Below are 19499 nucleotides of genomic sequence, written 5' to 3'. Positions count from 1 at the left end.
GGGGTTGACAAGCTTCAGAGAACCTGTCGTGGTTACCAATCTGTAGTCATGTAATCAACAGCTCCGTTTAGTCAATGCCACATTATGTTACATTAATGTCAGTTTTATTCTTCCTGTAGCTTTATTCCTATTTAATTTGTAATTTTCTTTTGATTTTTAGAAATATATATCAGCAATAAACATGAGGAGCTTATACCCATGTAATGTTTATACATATTTGAGAGCCCCTGTAATAAGATTAATTGGGTTAGCACTAGGGGATCTCAAGAATTGTTTCCCTTTGTATTATGCAGAATTGAGCAAAAACGATGGTATTCCACTCTGATTCCCACACCATTATCTGAACCCCTGGGGCTCAGCTGTGATCCTCCAGTTAGAATCGTCAGCATCAGTGGCAAAGGCCCCTTCGTCAGAATTGGCTCTTCCTGTGCATTCTGTGCTCAGCAGTGACTTTGTGGTTATGCCCTACATTCTCCTCAAAATGCTCGGCTGCTCTTGGTTGGATGTGCTGGTCTTTTAAAATCAGAATAACATTCAAAGGAGTCTGCCACAGCCCTGACTCGAGTTTAGGGAAAGAAGGCTCCTCTGCCAGTGGCAGGAGGGGGCCTGCAGGGGCTAAGAACGAGAGGAAGTGGGGCGCCAAAGAAAAACGATCACTGAAATTCACAAAAATCATCGGAACGCGTATTTGGCAAAGCGCTATTGCCTGTTCCCCAACAATACGGCCTTCTGTGTGTGCTTTCTGGCAGCACAGAAAATGTGTTTGTCATCGACGGAGATGATCTAGGGCAGAGGGGCTGCAGCTGCCTGCTGGCCAGCTCCTATAACACGGCGCAGATCCCCAGCATCATGACCAGGTGGTAGAGAACATCTGTGAAGCAGACAGAGCAGGCGACAGCTCAGGAACAGCTCCTCCAGGATCAAGGACTACTCAGCAGGAGCGCTAACGAAAGAATCCCCCTAGGGCTGTTAAGGAGCTTTTCATAAACTCTAAGCATTTCCTACAAAGTCAGTCTTGGTCATCCTTTGGGGGTTCTGTTGCTCACTCTCATCGGTATAAAGAATCCAACAGATAAACTTGGGATATAAACGTCTGACAGGTGGGAATCTGAAATACACAGCGATGGTGTATTTCACTGTAGGGCTTTCGCTATACAACTTCTTTTGGAAAATGAGAATCTGGGGTTAGAGTCTTAAAAAGTTGGTCTAGGTGATTTCCTGTAATTGCAAGAGCAAAGTCTACATCTGTGAGTTTGTTAACAAACAGAACTGTCTTGTATAGTTGCCTCCTTCCCATGGGTCAGGTGAGATCTTGGGCCTTAGCTGAAACATTTCTTCCTCTGAGAGGCTGCCCTGGCTGCTAAATATTTCCTCCCCCACCCCCATCCCCACACCTCACACCTGTTAGGAAGGGCAGGGGCCTTACCAGCCTCGTCGCAGTGACTAGAGGGCCTAGACTAGCACCTGGTACAGTGTTATAGTAATTATGGCTGATCATTACCGATGTTTACTGTGTGCTGGGCAGTGTTTGGTGCCCTTAGCTGTAATATTTAATCCAAACAGCAGCTATGTGTGATAGGGGCAATTACTAGCCCAATTCTTAGAAGAGACTGGGGAATAAAGAGTGAGGTCACTGCCCAAGGTCACTCAGTTAATGAGGGGCAGAACCATAGCAGGAGGTCAAATATTTGTTGAATGAACAGCTCACTGAAAACCACTCATCTGTTCTCTACATACCGGAAACAAGCGAAGCCAGCTGGTGATGTCTTTGCTGAGAGCCAGGGAGAGGGATTCAATTCTGCTTCATCCAGTTTACCCCGGCCCCTCCCTCCCTGCTCTACCTCCATCCCCTCTGCCCCACTTGGGTGTGTTTTAAAGAGTAATTTTTAACTCTTCCAGGCTATGCTGGGACCTAAGGTAAGCTTCTTTTAAAACACACATCTGCCTGTTAAAAGCATTGCCCCATGACATTTCCCAGAGGAACCTCTTTTCCTTACCTGAGAAGCTATAGAGACTCGAGAATCCCCTGCCTGTAGTGAATAAAGAGAGAGAATGCCGAAGGTTTAGGAAACGACCATGGAAGTCTCAGAGCTGTTTCTAAAACACAACCTGACTGTCTCCTCCCCTGATTAAACCAACAGGCTCTCCATCGCCTTTAGAACAAAGTTTATAGCGGGGTTCACAGTGGCTTCGTCTCATGCCGTTTTCTCCTCAGCTCTCTAAGGCAGGGGCTGGTCGAATTTCTGGAAAGGGCCAGATAGGTAATAGCTTCAGCTTTGAGGACCAGATGGTCTCTATTGCCATTGCTGACATATCGTGAAAGCAGCTGGAGACGACACCTAGATGAGTAAGTGTGGCTGCGTTCAAAAAGCTTTCTTTATAGACACTGAAATTTGAGCTTCATATAATTCGTATGTCATGAAATACTATTCTTTTGATTTTTTTTTGTTTCAGCCGCATAAAAAAGATTCTTGGCTTTCAGGCCATACAAAATCCCATGGCAGCCTGGATTACTGCCCCTCCGTCCCCCAACCCCCAACCATGGCCTGGTAACCTTCAGAGGTCTTCCCTAAGCCCTGGACTAGGTTGAAGCCCTTGTCATATATTCCATGGCCCCCTCCCCCACTGCCATTGACAGTATCTCCCTTTCCCTTAGCATTTAACATCTCTCTCCTCAAGTTGCTAAGTTCTTTAGGACAAAGCCCATGGGGGCTCCTGTGTTTCTGAAACTCCAGGGCTCAGGCCACGCACAGTTCTGGCTGCTCAATCCAAGTTTGTTGACTTGCACTGGATGTTTCCAGTACATTTCATTTTCTGTTACTATTGTTGACCGCATGTTCTATTTGGAAGCTCAGCATATCCTAATTCCTTAGGGGCACCGGAATTCAGGCCTCACAGTAGCTGACTAATCTCAGCTCCTTGGCTTGGCATGAGCTACCCACCCCCCAGTTAAGAAGACTCGAGTTGCAGGTGAAGGTTGAGTCTACAGGCACAGCTGGTTTGGCAATTCAGTTAAAATGCTCCAACCACCTGTGCCTGTGGACGCAGCCCAGCGTGACTGCGAGCACGTGGGCGACAGAGACGCTTACTGCGGAGGGACAGCTCCACGACCAGGACGCCCCCTGTCTGGTCCCGGAGGAGGTGCTTCCGTTTGTTGCAAGTCTGCAGACCCAGAAGCGAGGTGAGGAGGGAAGGGGGGAGGAATGAACACGGGAGAGAAGAGAGAGAGGCGGAGATTAGAAAACCAGCCACAAACTTGATAGAGTCAGAACTCCCCAGCTAACAGATAGGAATTACCTTATTTTTTAAATAACTCAGACATTTTTCAGCCCTTCTTTAACTGGAGAAGAGGAGAGCTTTACTGTATTAACTCTTCAAGCTGGAGGAAATCCTGCCGGAAGAGGTCACTGGGTGTGGCGGGGATTGGCATTTTTTGGGGTTAGGAATAAGGCTTTTGCTAAGTTACTCTCACCACAGTGATTTGAGAAGTGGACGCTTTCAAAGTGTGTTCTGGTTCGTTTTCTTTGCTTTTTAAAATGTTTTGCCAATAATTATCCTTTCATCAATTGTTAAGTGTCTCTTGCTCCCTTCTCTCTCTCTATTTGTGCTCATAAGTGACCATTTCTGGCCAAATGAGTCAGTAAACTAGACTGTAATCTTATGTCTGTTGGTTGCTATAGGCGGTGTGAGCAGCGCCCGTCTCAGAAATACTGTGTCCTTCCAGACGGCGCGGAGCGAGGCGGTGAAAGGTGACGCTGGGACAGCGCTTGAGGTCCCTAAGGCAGCGGCTCTCACTCGAGCGCGGTTCAGAATCAGCCTGAGGGCTTGTGGCAGCACAGGGGGGGCCCACACAGTCAGGGGGCCTGGGGGTGGGGCTGAGAATTCGCATCCCTAACAGTTCCCAGGTGAAACCGGGGCTGCCTTGGACCACACTTTAGAACCGCCGCTCAGAGGACCAGGGTCATGTGAGGTTTTGAAGGAAACTCTCTGTCATCTGAATCAGCTACACCTGCTGATCGATGCTGTTGAAACTTTGGTGGAGGGTGGGGGTGGAGTGAGGAAGGGAAACCTGCCAGTCAAGAGCTAAAAATACCCACCTTTTGACTTCCATCCAGAACTTATTGCTACCACTGAGATTTTCAATTTCTCTTGTGCTTTTAACTTTTTTCCAAAGCATTTCTGCGTCCGGTCTCACCTTCATCTTACCTACCACTGCTCTCTGGAAAGGAAAGGGCCACCAGGACTTGTCACCCCTCTGTCTTTAAAGATGACAAAGCCAGGCTCCAGAGGTGAAATGACGTGCCAGACTGTAGCTTGGTGGCAGGGTGGACAGGGCCCAGAGTGTCTGCCCCACACTCAGCGTCCTTTCCTTCAGCGTGTCCTCAGCACTCACCTACCCTGGTCTGGTTACAGTTTCCCAGCTAAAAATACAGCCTCTCACATGCCAGGCCCCCCCCCCCCCCCCCCCCCCGGGTAGCATTCTCGACGTGGGGAGAGGCCGCTCACCACCGGGCAGGAGAGCTTCTCGCTGTCGCAGATGAACGTCTCACAGTGTAACCAAACCTTGGAGAGTTTGGGGATGTTCTGGAACCGGAAGGCGTTGAATTGGAAGGTCGCCCTGTGATCCTTCCCGTTCTCGTGAACGAGGACAGTTTCATCGGTGGGGCAGCTGAAGCACGTGGGGGGGGTGTGGAGAGAATGTTATCGGGTAAAACACAGCAAGAATGTCTCAGGCCAGCCCAGGAGTGTTGTACCGGAGCAGCAACACCCCCGTGGGCTCCTGCACAGCACGCTGTCCTTCCGAGGCCCTTCGACGGGCAGCATCTCACTCGCCCTCAGATTGTGGGGTCAAGGTGAGGGGCTCTGAGGTGGGTGTGGTTATCCCCCTTCTACAGTCGGCCTACGGTGGGGTGACGGCTAGGAGAAGTCTCACACCGCACGTCTGTCCCAAAAGAGAGCCATCCCTGAGATACCCCCCCCCGGGAGCACTGGGGTATGTGCAGACTCCCACATGCGCGCAGGATAGACACAACAGCGCCGGGACAGCATCCCCCAAAGTGCCGCCACAGCCACCTCAGTCCAAGCCACACCCAGCACGTGTCTCTGTGTGTCTTGCGAGGCTCTGCCACTGGGAATTTGGGTTTATGTTATGCTATTTAAATTCCATATCTGTTTTATTATATAATTACCTTTTAAAAAATGTGGCCATAGTTTAAATATAAGAACAGAAAACAGTGACGGGAAGGACGCCATCTAAATGTTAGCCCTGGCTATTATGGTGTGGTTGAATTATAGACAGCTTTTGTTTCCTGTTTCCTTCTTCGTATTTTTTATGTATAAGTCCCAAGTGTAACAGTTGCTCTAAAAGAAAAAAATAATAACACAGGTGGGCATTTGCTGAAGCCATTTGTTCTCACCTGGGGGCCATGTGCCCTCCAGGGGACATTTGGCATTGTGGTTGTCATGACTTGGGGAAGGTGTTACTGGCATCTAGTGGGCGGAGGCCAGGGATGCTATACACAGTTGTGCAATGCTCAGGACAGACCCCTACCCCCCACCTCCACCTCCATACACACAACAAAGAATGATGCAGCCCCAAATGTCAGTGGTATCGAGATCAAGAAACCCTGGTTTAAGCTAAATACTTTCTCATTTACCAAACACATGCTGATTCCCTCTCAAGTTCCAGACAGTCAGGTGTTGGGAGCAAATCGTCATTTGTGGGAATGTACAGCGAGACCTACAGGTATGGGGGTTCACTGTCTGCAGGTAACAGGTGCACTGGAATCTGTCCTCTGTGGAAAAGGGCTGTGGGTTCAAAAGCTTCAGGCCCACAGTGGGTCCCAAAGCTAATGCGCCGCCTGGAGCGTGTCCCTGACTGTATTAATCCAACTCTACATGCCCCAGCTACTCCAGGGGAGCTTCATGATAAACCTCCCCACCCCGCTCCATCAGAACCGGCGAGGGGCCCAGTTAGAGATGGGACTGAAGGAAGGGTAACTCTGAGAGTTCATGGGGGGAACCAGGCATGGAAGCTGTGCCTTATATTGGGACCAGGGCTCAGAAGCTGGCCTCTGTTTGTGGTGGCCTCTGAGCAGTGACAGAGCTGGGGGCATTTTCCGAGCTGTGAAACAAGACTCTTGGAGGATCATTTGGTCAATCAACCTGAGATTCTTGTACAAACTCAAGACGTGAGTTCTTAAAATAGTTCCTTGAAGCTGAAGTGCCCAAGGCATGGTGTCAGCCAGTGGAAAACAATGTAAGCAGAGCTCTGTCGGGGGTGGGGAGGCAGCAAGTCATGGGAGGACTAGATGTCTGGCACTGCTGCCTCTTGGCAATGGCCGTGGCACCTGCCCTCTGTGACAGATCTCTCTGGAGGGTGGAAGCCTACAGGGAGGTTTCACACCATCACCACGGGCGTCTCCTTCCTCACACAGGATCAAACTTCCTGATGATAGATCTACTCTGATCTCACCAGGCACTCTTCAAAACTGGGTTTCCCTCCAAAAGGGCACACTGTGACCCTGAAGCATCTGGGAGGTTGTGGAAGTTCTCCCCATTGGCACTATTCCTTGTGCATGTATCTCTGAGCTCAAGGGCCATTTCAACTAGGCAGGGTATGGAAATAGATCAGGAGTTCCCCCATATAGCTGTGCATAAATCTGCACCCCTGAACCTTCTGATGGGGTAGGTTTACTGCGTGCCTGCATGTGCAACAAGCACCCTGGGTGATCCCTGTGCACACTCGAGTTTGAGGGACACTTGTATGAGCTACTCCAAAGTGCAAGAATTCCTTTTTCTCTCACATTACACATCTGTCAGGTGAGCAGTGGCCCCAGAACTATCTGCAGGTAGCAATCTCATGATGTAGCAGAGGCCTTTGCCCTATGTGGCTATTACCTGAGAGGTTCTCAATGCTGGGCGGTATTTCAGGTCCTGGTAGGTCAATGCTTTATTTCAGAATCTCCCTGAGGCTCATTTGATTGTGCCATTCAACAGAACCTAAAGGAATCACTCAGTGACAGGTGGGAAATAGGCACCCCCACGAAGTTCCCATCTCTGCAGGAGGCGTTGCTGGGATGCCCAGATGTGGCTCTGCTGGCCTGTCCTATTCACGCCACCCAGGAAGTCACGCTGCCTGAGCCTGATCATCGGTCCTCTTACTAGCTCTAGATTTTGGACAGATTTCTGAACCTGTCTGTGTCTCAGTTTTCTCATCCATAAAATAGAAGTTATTCTACTACTTACTTCATAGGGCTTTAAAGGAATGTAAATATATTAATATTTGCAAAGCACCTGGCTAGAGCAATGTCTGGTATGTTGTAAGTGCTTTACAAGTATTTGTTAAATAAAAATAGTTAAAGGTCCAAAGTGGCTCGGCCTTTGTTATCTAATCTTTTTTGTCCCTGGCCCCGATGTTTACGTGAGCCCTGACGGGTTCTGGAAGTAACAAGGGCACGCGGTCTGCTTTGGTCTGGGGAATGGCTCTTCCATATTTACTGTTCATCGTGGGGACATCATCTGCATCTCTAGCCTAGCTCCATCCCGCCTCTGTTTTCCTACATTACCATTCTAAGTGTTTCTGGACAATTGTCATTTCAAGCTTAACATGTCATCCCTGTGCTCAGGGAGAATCCAAAACCCCTTATCCCCGTACCCAGCAGCCAACAACAAACAATTCTTCCCCTTCACAATCACAGGCTCAGCAAAACAAAGCCATCTCTGTCACACACTCCTCACACTTCTTGTCCTGCCCTTCTCTGCACAGCATATCCAATTGGTGGCTAAGTTTTTACCATTTCTCCCTCCCTTGGATGACCTATCCATTCACTTGGCTGCACCTCGCGTCAGGTATTGTCACCTGTGGCTCAGTAGCCACCACTGCCTCTAACCTGGTCTTTCCACCTCCTGTGCACTGTTTCTCAACATCCTATGTATGACTTCCCGCCTATTGTGCACTTCCAAGACTTCAGTCCTCTACTCAAAAATGTTAAGAGCTCTTCGTTATCTACTGAATTAATAAGAAAAACAATGACATTATTTAAATCAGTTGGATAGTGATTAGGTACTTGGTGCTAAACTCTCTGCATGGATTATCTAATTGAGTCCCCACCAGAGTTCTGGTGTCGGACTGATTGGATGTGAACACACTCCCCCTCCCCCCACACAAACTATGTGACATTACTTTACCCCTCCTGTGCCTCAGTTTTCTCATCTGGGAAATGGGGATGGTAGGAACAACACCTACATGTTGTAAGGCAAATGAATTAATATATGATAAAGTTCTCAGAACAGTACCTGGTACCAGAAAGCACAATATAAATGTTTGCTAGTATCAGCCCTCAGCCTGGAAGCACAGAGGATGTCACTAATGAGCTACAAGAGGCGCACCTCTTCCTCCCAAGCTATCCCTGGCCAGAGTAGCCCTGGACCTGCCTGGCCCCACCTCTCAGCCCTGTGTGCCAGGGAGCAGTACCTACCCCTTGTTGATCAGCTGCCACTGCAAGGGATACATGAAATCAGCCGAGGGTGTGGCCCAGCAACTGTTCAAAACCACTTTAAACCTGATAATGAAACAAAATGCATCACTGTGAGCCAGAGAGCTGCATGCCTCGGAACATCTTGTGATTGAAAAGTCTCTTTGCTAATCTTTTTTTTCTTTTCTTTGTCTTTAAACATATAAACATGGAGGGAATGTACTTACCTAACGCTTAACCCTTTGGCTTCCACTCCTGCAAACAGATCTGAACCGATTTCGGATGTCTCCAGGACAAAAGGGGCTTCTTTCTTAATGGAGAACTTGGCGTTCTTTGGAAGGAAATTGACACTGGGCATTATGACCTCTCAGACTGAGCAGTGGGGTTCGAGAGGAGCAGGTGAACTGGGATGGAGTGGGGGTGGGGTGGGGATCAACCCAAAGGGCACAGGCACATGAGACCACAGTGAGACCCTCCAAGACCAGAGGAGCTGAACCTCCTAGGATGCTGGTGCCCCAGTAGAAGGGATGAAGACATCACGTGTCTGGATTTGCTGGTCACAGTGAGACATGCGCTGTACGTCTCATCTGTGCCAAAGAGGAACAAGGCTTGACTGATGGGAAAAAAGTGGAGCCCAGTCCGGCCAGTGTGGATAAGTGGTTGAGCATCGAACTAGGATCCAGGCAATCACGGTTCAATTCCCTCAGGGCAAATGCCTGGGTTTCAGGAGGCAGCCGATCAATGATTCTCATCATTGATGTTTCTCTCTCCCTCTCCCCCTCTCTTTGAGCTGATTCCAGTGTGGGCTGGAAAGTTTATGATCCGATTCCCAGTGCAGTTACCACCACCACCAGCAACAACTCACTGATCACCTGCTATGTGTCAGGCACAGCTCTCTCTTTTGGGCTAATCTCTGTGGCAGAATGTTCTGTCTATTGAAATTATTGAGTAACGAAACACAGGTCTCTGTCTCCAGCCACCCGACATTCTAGCAGGGGAGACAGACCATAGACAATAGGCAAGTAAAGTACGTATGTTGGAATAGACTATAGTACATAATATAGAAAAACTATAGAAAATTCGAGCAGGGTGAGGCAGATTGGCAGTGCAAGGAGGGGTAAACTACAATGGTAAATAGAGTAGTTGGGGAGGCCTCATTGAGGATGTGATAGTTGAACCAAGGCTTGAGGGTGGTGAGGAGCTTGTGATTCCAGGCTAAGTACTGATACTAAGAAATACTTCTACAGTGCACGCAGGCATCCAAGGAAGGGTGTTTCAGCCAAGGCAAAGGCCCTGGGGTGAGAGTGTGGCCAGCGGGACAGCAAGGAAGCCAATATGCCTGAGTAAAGGGGAGGTGTTGGGGGCAGGGAGTAGGAAGTGAGTGGAGCGCAGGAGATGAAGTTGATCCAGAGGCTATGGAGATGGATCCAGTTGAAACTGTGGTTTCAACTCTGTGCAATAGGGAGTCATGACCACCTTTGTTCACGGGGCTGGCGTGTGTGGTCTTCACCTGTCATTTTCATCAGGCAGTTCTGGGTGAGTTATTAGGAATAAATAGTAGTGTTTACAGCTGACTTACCCAAATGAGGCTGATTTCTCCACTCTTAGAGTCTTGGGGTCATTCAACTCTAGAAACGACCTTTAACTACTCTCTGAGCTTGGCTTCCAGAGACATAAACATCATGATGGAAGGATACGGATCCTGGGTTAATCCTAGCTTCCATCACTAACTTGGGACACACTATAGGCAAATCAGCCTTTTGGGCCTCAATTTCCCCATCTTCAAAATGGGCATAACCTTTGCCTTCACCTACCTTGCAGAAATCTTTTTATGATGATGATTTTGTGTAATAGAAGCATAAAACTTAAACCAGGATACTAGTTAAAATATTGAGGATCGTGGACTTGGAGCTTTGCAGAACTGCAATAAGTAAACAATGGCAGCAAGGATATCTAGTTAAAATGGACTTTAACCCCCTACCGTTCAAATTCAGGGAACCTGATAATAGGCCTCAGAATCATCTTCTAGCAACTCTTAACATTATTTTACTGACTGCAAATCTGGCCAGGGCAGTGCACTCAGGCCACCTAGAAATCAGATGTTTTCTTCCCATGTGTCCTCGGAAGTGGTAGGGAGCGCACCCCTCAGCAATCTTGCAGAAGGGTTTTGGACTTTGCTTGGAAAGTCAAGGTTGATCACTCTGAGATTTGGTCTGACTCTGGAAGTCTATGATTTTGGCCTCTTGCTTGTATTTGTTCCATTTCAAGCTTTTTCGTTCGTCTCTATCTAAGAGGAATGGTCAGCACCATTTCAATTGAATATAAGTCACTCTAATCCCACACTGATATTGATGTTCAACCTTTAAAGGTAACAATGCTTGTTCTAGAAGCTATCAGAGTTTCCACTTTAAATGGGGTCAAAGACTAACATCAGGAGAATGGCTGGTTTCACAGGCACTTACCTTGTGCTTGGCACTCTGGTAGGTGCTTCATAACGATTATTCATTTAATCCTCATAACAAATCGATGGGGCAAATGCTATTATTAGCCCTACTTAACAAATACATCGGTGGAAACCCAGAGAGGTTCATTAACTTGCCCAAGGTCACACAACTAGTAAATGGTAGAACAGGGCTTTCAAGCCAGTGGTATACTAAGGCCTATTTTCTTAACCACAGTGCTAGGCTACTTCTGCAAGCTGACTACCTCCCTTTATTTTGGGTTGGGAGTCAAAATAACTTTTTTCTAAGAATACCAACCATGGTCCATTGGCAGGAGTGGTTGGGAGGGGGGAGGGAGAGAAGAGAGGAAGCATGCTGAGTAGAACCGGTGGTTTTGGAGCCCAGCATTTGGAGTTCTCGGAATCCTAAGCAATTAGTGGGGCATTGATTTCATTGTGCAATCTAGGGCACAGCTCTGTCACTGGTAATTTGATGGAAATATATGCAGGGAGCAGCTGTTGCTTCAGAAACACACAAGAATGCTCTCAAAGTGGAAGAAGGGAGGAAAAGAAAAATACCAACTGCATGGGTCAGGCATAGGAAACTGAGGCCATGGTGGGAATATTAATCAGCACAAAAAAGGCTCTGCCTGTAACATCAGAGCCCCCTCTGTGCTGAGCCTGTTTGTCCTGTTTGGTGGGCCCCAGGGGAGGCCTTAGCCTCATTTCTACAACAGTTCAAAGAGGCATCCTGTGAAGTCTATCAGCCCAGAGGACGGCCTGGGTGATGCTGAGGATATGCCTCTTAATTTTTTTTCTCCTAAAAAACAATAGATTCCTTCCAGTTCTAAAGTCTGATATTTATGTCTGAAACTTAGGCCAAAATAGCTGATGGCAGGTGATGATTTGCGACAATCCTGGTGCCTCTCCATTTCCCACTGTCGTAAAATCTTCATCGGCTCATAACTATAATTTTATCTGGTTAAAATAACAATCACACACTTCCGGCCAGGGACTCTGTGGCAAACATAGTCTGTCATTATGACATCCCCTGAGACTGTTGTCAATGTGTGAAACCTATTTTTCTCTCTGGACAACCTTCATCAGTTACTGCAGTGGTTCTGGCATCCTTTCATCACCCTGGCTTTCATTACTGTGTTTACCTTCCTGATCACAGGTCCAGGGGTTCCTTTTTTTCAGGACTTAACCACTAGTGTCTGTGACCAGGGGCAGATCTAGGTTTTGTAGGACCTTGAAGCTTATTTAACTTGGAGAGCCCCTTTTAAATAAAAGGATCAAAATTTTCAATGCAAAAATTAGACACAGTGCCTTGAAAGGGTCCTGTGCAGTGAGGGGTTTCAAAACTTCAGCTTCATTCCTTTCTTAGTAAGTTTGTCTCAAAGAGCAGGGTTAGGAGATCTGTCTCCCAGACTGGACACTGCTCCGAAATATCAGTGGGATATGGGGCAGGTCATTTCCTCCTTCTGGGCTTCAGATCCTCATCTGTAACATGGACCAGGTGATCTTAGGGTCTTTTCTTACCTTCTGAGTTCAACAGGATTAATAGCTTCCGGGGAAGTAAGTAAAGCAAGTTCAAAGAGTTCAAGGTCAGTAGGGATCCAGGTAAGATAGTTGTTTTCTTTGTGAAATGAATGGTTTGAACATGATGGCCTCTAAGGATATCTTCTAGTTCTAATGTTCTATGTAAAGGTCTCTATTTCTGCCTGTGTTTTCCTCTAGCTGGCTGGGCTAGTGTCGCTATGTATCTGCCTCGTCACTGAAAGCTGCGGGTTTAACAACAAAGCACCTTTTCTAAACAGGAGGGCAGCTGGGCTAGTGGCCATTGTGTTTTTAGTTTCTCCGGAGCACTTTCGTTTGAGAGAGACCAAAATGTGCCTTTAACTTCGATGTCGACATACGCTGCATGCCCAGACCAGACAATGAGGAAGCCCACTAAGTGAAGGGCTTTGGAGACCTAAGAACTAAGCAGCAGAGACCCACTCCCACCTCTCTCCGCAGCCCTGGCCCACGTAGGAAGCTCACTACTTTATGCAAATGTTTTAACATGAGCTAGATCCTACATATAAATGTCTAGAGTGGGCTGTAGTGGAAACTAATCTTGATAAAGAGTTAAACATTGGTTGTCTTACTGTCTATTGACCATTGACAACTCACAGGATTTCTCTTGCCTCAATTTTCTCATCTATGAAATGGGGAGATTGATCTCTCTTCTCTGTGGTGCCTTTCAGCTCTTCCATCCAGTCTATGAATCTGCCTTTTTGCGGCATTTAGTTTTTAAAGAGGCTTAAAGCTAGTCCAAAGCTTTCATCTTAGCTTGGATTTAAGAAAGGAGTTCTGAATAGAGCTTCGGGAAGAGCGAATCCTAAGGAAGCACCCCATCATCTCCGGGAGAGGCCACAGGGCAGTAATGGGGACACTTACAGTGTAGAAGTTGAGAGACAATTGGCTTTCAAATGTGCCCATGCTCCCGTTCCTCACGTGAACTGTGGCCACTCTGAAAAGGGGAGAGAATTTTGCATAAGGACTGAAACACGCCTGATTGACAGGGACTGCAGAGCACACACAAGGCAGCCGGACCCCCACTCTCCGAGCAACTTACCTCTGGTCAAAGGCAGCCTGGTTCACCAAGTAGGTGGAATGGTAGGTGCAGGAGAAGGAGTAGTTCACAGGCTGGTTCTTCACGATCACCGTGCTGTCATTGGAAACAATGTGGCTGTAGAAGTGGTAGATGGGGGGCTTGTACTGGAGAAAGGAAAAAGGCAGTTAGGGTGGGCCTGTACCCCCATGATGATGAGGAGGATCCTGAAAAGAGCGATTGGCGACAGCTCAGACAAAAGCCCCTTAGGGAGACACGAATGTCTGCCGTTGAGAATTGCATCTACTCTTTTTGTCTGGGTGGGCTGATCATTTCTATAAAGAGTTCTTGAGCCTGTTCAACTATGATTGTTTAAAATAACCTAAGCTGAACGTTGTGCGCTTAAAAGACATCCATATACCTTCTGGGTTTCTGACCAAGAAGAACTGGCTCAGGAATCTTTTACTTCCCAACATCAGCTTTTCACCCATTTCTCCTATCCCAGTCATCTTCCATGAATACCTTCACCCACTAGGGTGATTCCTAGAAATCTTCCATTTCTAGAACATTACTGTCTAGTTCTTTGCTCTATGCTCCTTCCAATCATGAGCACTCTTTCTGAGACTCTTTCCTCTGGCCTGTTACACACTAAAATCACAGACTATTAGAGTCAGGAGGGATCCTGAACATCCACTTGAGAAGTGACCTGCCTAAGACCACACAGATAATTTCTGGTTCACTTTACCAGGATACTCAAAGACATGATGTTTTTGTTAATCATGCCCATGACTCTTTCCATGTAATCACTGAATTTTTGTGGGGTCTTTAGGAAGAGGAGCTGGCCCTGGGAGATCTTTGCTCCCCTTTTCTGAGACCTTATTTCTGTACAGTCTTCTGTGGTCAAGGCAGTCGGGACATCAGCAATGGAACAGCCTCCCTCCCTGACTATGACTACATCCCTCCTGGGTCTGTGGCCCCTATCTAGTGAGTTTATTGGGAGGTCTCAGATTTCTCCTCTGTCATATAGGATATTGGCAAGAGGTTGCCTATGGTTCCTTTTAATTCTGATGACCTTTCCTGGGTACTTCACAAGACCTAATTATGAATTGTGCTGTACTTTGGTTACTCCTTTAAATGCCCTTCCACATGCACTTTATCACCACCTCAAAGTCTCGGGCAGAGGATGCCCTGCCCATGCAACCCAGGAAGAGTGGCAGCTTATCGGGATATGCTCAGAACTCAAAGCAAAGCAGAGGTGGGAAATGTAGGTAGTTCTATTCACGGAAGGTGGCCTGGTTGACTCCAGCAACAAATTCAGAGAATAAAATTCCAATGCAAAGAGTCACGTAAACTAGGCAGAAGAGAAGAATTTAAGTTACACTAACATCCCAGGAAGTAAGGTTGACTCTTAAAAGGAAACTGGTGAATTCTAAATCCTTTGAAGGATGGACAGCAGACACCTTCTTCTTGGGCCCAGTTGTCCCATCTTAGCGACTCCTCATTGTGGGGCGTGAACTTACCTCGGACTGGGTTCCACAATAGGACTTGTTTTTAGGTGACAAATCTGGGATTACAAATTGGTAGTAACCTCCTTCATGGACTCCATTGTAACACAGCCCGCCGAGCGCCAGCTGATGTACTTCCCATCCATAGGGACACTCGGGGATTTTGGTGATGATGGTTTTGGGATAACAGAACACGAGGATGACATCTGGAAAGAGGGTACACGTGTTAGGAATCAGATACGGTGATCATAACAACCTACATAAGTCACAGTAGGTTCCAGCTACACCTGAACATGCAAACCGACCGGTTAAAAACACTTTCCCTACTATTCTTCATGTCCTGTTATAAAAGTTTTCCCCAAACCTCAGGCATTGAAGTTCCACTTTTATAGTTTTTGCTGCATCTGTGTAATATCTGTACTATATCTAACATGTTCAAAGTTGGTCCAATTTAAACTTTAATTTATTTTAAGGAATATGTCTGTGAAACCAGATTGCATTGATTGGATATATAGATATAATTTTAAAATAAAAAAAATTATATATACGTAGAATTTATATATAAATAAAAATTTTTAAAAAACCTCATGAAAATAACACATACCTTAAAAAAAACCCACAAACAAACAAACCCCATTCATGGGAAATAGTAATTCATGGCATAGGATAGAGACTCAACAGTCAAGTAGAAAACAGAAAAAATGTGGAGATTTTCTCTCTCTTTCTATCCATCTATCTAACATTCTCTAATTTTAAAAAAGTCTAATTTTATTCAGTACACTTTTACTTCCTGTGGGAAACTGATTGGCACTGGGGCTTGAGGGCTTCTCCTTGGCTGTATCACTGCATTGTCATAACTCTGCGAGCACAGAGCTCTGAGCTTTGCACAGGGGAGTTTCGGGACCTTTCGGGGAAGCAGACTAGCGGGGGCATACCTGCTTTATTTGGAGTGCAGGATTTTGCAGAGGCTTCCACAAGGACGGCCAACAGGACGAAGGCCCTCAGCACCATCGCTCCTCAGGGCCTGGTGGCCGAACCGAGCTGGCCAGGTGTTCACGGGCCTGCCAGGGCCCGAGCCTTGATCATCCTAGATCAGAAACACGAGCGAGGAAATAAAGTGAAGGGGGAGAACACCCTTCAGCAGCACGCACAGCCTCGGGGGGACTTTCCAAGGGGGACCCGTGATGCCGCCCACCCTCTTTCCAATGGTTCCTGTCTGCACCGAGAGGCAAAAAGTGGGGTTCATACCACTGGGACGTCAGCAGCGCCTGGAGTCACTCGCGCTCCCCTCGGTCTCTGTCATTCTCTCGGCGGGTGCTGGCTCCCCGATGCCGCCCAGCTCTCCAGCCCCCAGGCCTAGCCCCACTTTATACAGCCCGCGGCTGTAAAAGAAGCCGGCTCCAGATAAACCACAATGAGCCCGCATTATCCACTGCGGGGCAAATAAAGGGGACCTTGCATAATAATCCGATGGGAAGCTCAGTTACGGCCACTTGAGTCTAATTTCTTTTACTTCACAGGGTTGGAAAACTTTTTTTTTTAACCACTTCAACCAGGATTGGAATAAAAAGTTGAATTTTCCCCCCTCTGTACAAAAAACAAAACAAACCTGATTGGAGGCAACCTAATTTCTGCACAATTTCAGGTGACAGTTTTCTTTCTTTAAGTCTTGCTTTCTTTCTTACTTTTAAATGGAAGCTCTCTAAACTTTGAGCTCAAAAAGCCTTAAGTTCAGAAGTTTTAAACCCAACAAACAAAAAATAGGCTGTTTTTGTGAATGCAAATATGTTAAAGATTTTTTCTCTCTAATATTTTTTAATAAACTTTGGACTTCTAGAGTTTCATCCTGAAGTCCCTCTGGAACTTCATCCTGAAATATAACTTTTGATTGTAGATCTCTAGGCTTCTAAAGTTTGGTTCGACTCCCAGAGCAATGACACTGGAAGAGGGAACATTGAAAGGCAATCTTATGATCAACCTTAGTCACCAAACAAGATCCCAACGAGAAACAACAGATAAAACACCACTCCTGGGAAGTTTCCAAAGATGTTGCCTGGGGAATTTTAGCACCCAGGAATTTAAAAATGAAAAACTAGGGTTTATTTTAATCTTTGGTTTTAGAGGAAACAGCCCCATTTATCAATCAACTGAGAGCATATTGTAGAGAAACCACTACATTAATCCTTCTGAGAGACAAATGAAAGAGTATAAAGCCCTGGCCAGTGTGGCTCAGTTAGTTGGGTATCATCTGGTGCATCAAAAGTTTGCCGGTTTGATTCTGGGTCAGGGCACATGGCCCGGTTGTCGGCTTGATCCCTGTAGGGGGGCATGCAGGAGGCGGCCGATCGATGTATCACCCTCACATCAATGCTTCTTTCTCTCCCTCTCCCTTCCTCTCAAAAAATCAATTAAAAAAAATTTAAAAAAAAGTGTAGAAAAATACCCTGCCTCACAGGGCTCTATAATGTAGCTGAGAAATGAAATTATCTGTATACCATGACTCTGAGTTAGAAGACAGGGTTGTCATTGTTTTGCTACTTATATTAGTTCTTCCTTCATTTTAAGATACACACCCTTCCCCCCAAGCCCACGTAATACAATGTCTCAGAAACACTGAGATGTGTCTTAGGAGCAATATGCATACAGAATGAGGCAGAGTTTCCTTAGTTTCTCAAAACCTGTGGTTAAATCGACGGTGTGTCTTACCGTGATGGTGTCTAAGGACTGAGGAGATGGCCACACGGCAAGCTCCTAAAGATTTCTGTGGCTCAGTTTCCTTCTCTGTAAAAGGAGGCTGTAGCCCTGGGCTCACCTGACACGGTGAGCGAGCAGTAATGAGAGGCTCCTGTAAACGGTAAAGTACTGTACTAGGCAAATAAATAGATTACATGAACAGACGACTAACAATTTCCGGCAACATGTATATTCTTTCCTGAGTTGTTTTCCTTTTCCCCAAAGAAAAGTAACACAAAATGTCCATTGTGGGTTTATGTGACACAAGATATACCTATATTGTGTGACACACAAGCAATTAATGTATTTTATAGATAAAGACCAAATAGGCTGTAGAGGGGGGGAGGAGGGGACATATTATTATATTTTGTTACCTAGGATCGAATTTTGCGTGGCCTGGAAATACCAGAAATGTATACGGGTCTTTATAGTTCATCACAGGCATTACTTCCTGAGCAGAAACATATGTGTGAATTCTCTGAGTTTCTCTTTTCTAGGCCTTGGCGCTAACTCTGAGCTTCTTCCTCCCTCCATTTTTTAAAAACACTTAGTGAGCCCCCCCTACAGTATACCAGGCCCTGGGCTAGGTTCTGGAAAGACACAGGCAAGTCAACGGGTCTAGGAACTGAGTGGGCGCGAGGTGGATGCGTGGAGCGAAGGAAGGCGGAGAGGAGGAAAGTGGGAGAGTGAGCACGGTTGACAGAGGGTGGAACAAGGACTGGTTGGGCACAAACGGTTATTCATCACTGATAACTTAGCGCTGCGCTTCTACATATGTTGGGATACTTGTTTCTATTTCAAGAAGATTCTTCTCACACATCTTCCGTATGTCCTTCTTTCCAGCCAGCCTTGGCCCAGGCAGGTCAACAGGACCATCTTGTCTCCGACCTACAAGGGCAGAATTCGCTCTCTGGAAGTGTTGCAGGGAAAATAAAGGCCTTTCCTGTCTCTCAGGGGGAATGTCTGATGGGCTCCTGCAAGATGCTATGAGGCAGTTTAGGGTCAGACTGGACAGATAGGCCCTGCAGTTGGCTTGGGATCAAAAGCTCAGCTCTACTACTTCCTAGCTGTGTGTTTTTGGACAAGTTACTGAGCTTCTCTGAGCCTTAATTTTCTCCACTCCTGAAAGGATACGATAATATCTATGACATAGTGTTACTCAGAATATTAAATATACAGTAGTCCCCCCTTATCTGTAGGAGATAGGTTCCTAAATCCTCAGTGAATGCCCCAAACCACAGTTAGTACTGACCACTACACAGTGTATACTATGTTTTTTCTTATACTTTCATACCTTTCCACTTATAGTAAGCACTTTACAGCTTCTCCTTAGCATATCCAAATTGCCAACATCAGGGCTCCTGCACTTTGGGGCCACTATTAAGTAAAATAAGGGTGACTTGAACACAAGCATTACAATACCATGGCAGTCAATCTGATAACCTAGACAGCTACTAAGTGACTAATGGACGGGGATTGTACACAGTGCGGAGACACTGGACAAAGGGATGATTCATGTCAATGGTGGGATGGAGTGGGATTTCATCCTGATACTTAGAATGGGGTGAAATTTAAAATTTATGAATTGTATTGCCCTGGCAGGGTGGCTCAGTTGATTGGAGGGTTGCCCCATACACCAAAAGGCTTTGGGTTTGATTTCTGGTCAGGGCACATACCTAGGTTGCGGGTTTGATCCCTGTTTGAGGCTCGTATGGGAGGCAACCAATTGATGTTTCTCACATTGATGT

The 19499-nt window shown here is 46.5% G+C and overlaps 1 protein-coding gene across 1 annotated transcript; it reads right to left on the bottom strand.

The window, feature by feature from the left end:
* Nucleotides 1-821: 821 nt before the first annotated feature.
* Nucleotides 822-16029, bottom strand: TECTB (tectorin beta). The gene is made up of 10 exons (XM_016212118.2): nt 15954-16029; nt 15034-15224; nt 13538-13680; nt 13360-13432; nt 8705-8808; nt 8481-8564; nt 4507-4669; nt 3090-3162; nt 1998-2030; nt 822-871 (listed from the first exon to the last, which is right to left on the bottom strand). The coding sequence occupies exons 1-10, from the start codon at nt 16027-16029 to the stop codon at nt 822-824; spliced, it is 990 nt and encodes a 329-aa protein (XP_016067604.2).
* Between the last annotated feature and the right edge of the window lie 3470 nt (nt 16030-19499).

This window comes from Miniopterus natalensis, chromosome 14 (genome assembly GCF_054644295.1).
Source record: "Miniopterus natalensis isolate mMinNat1 chromosome 14, mMinNat1.hap1, whole genome shotgun sequence".
NCBI classification, from domain to species: Eukaryota; Metazoa; Chordata; class Mammalia; order Chiroptera; family Miniopteridae; genus Miniopterus; species Miniopterus natalensis.
This window is presented reverse-complemented; position numbering and strand designations above follow the sequence as displayed.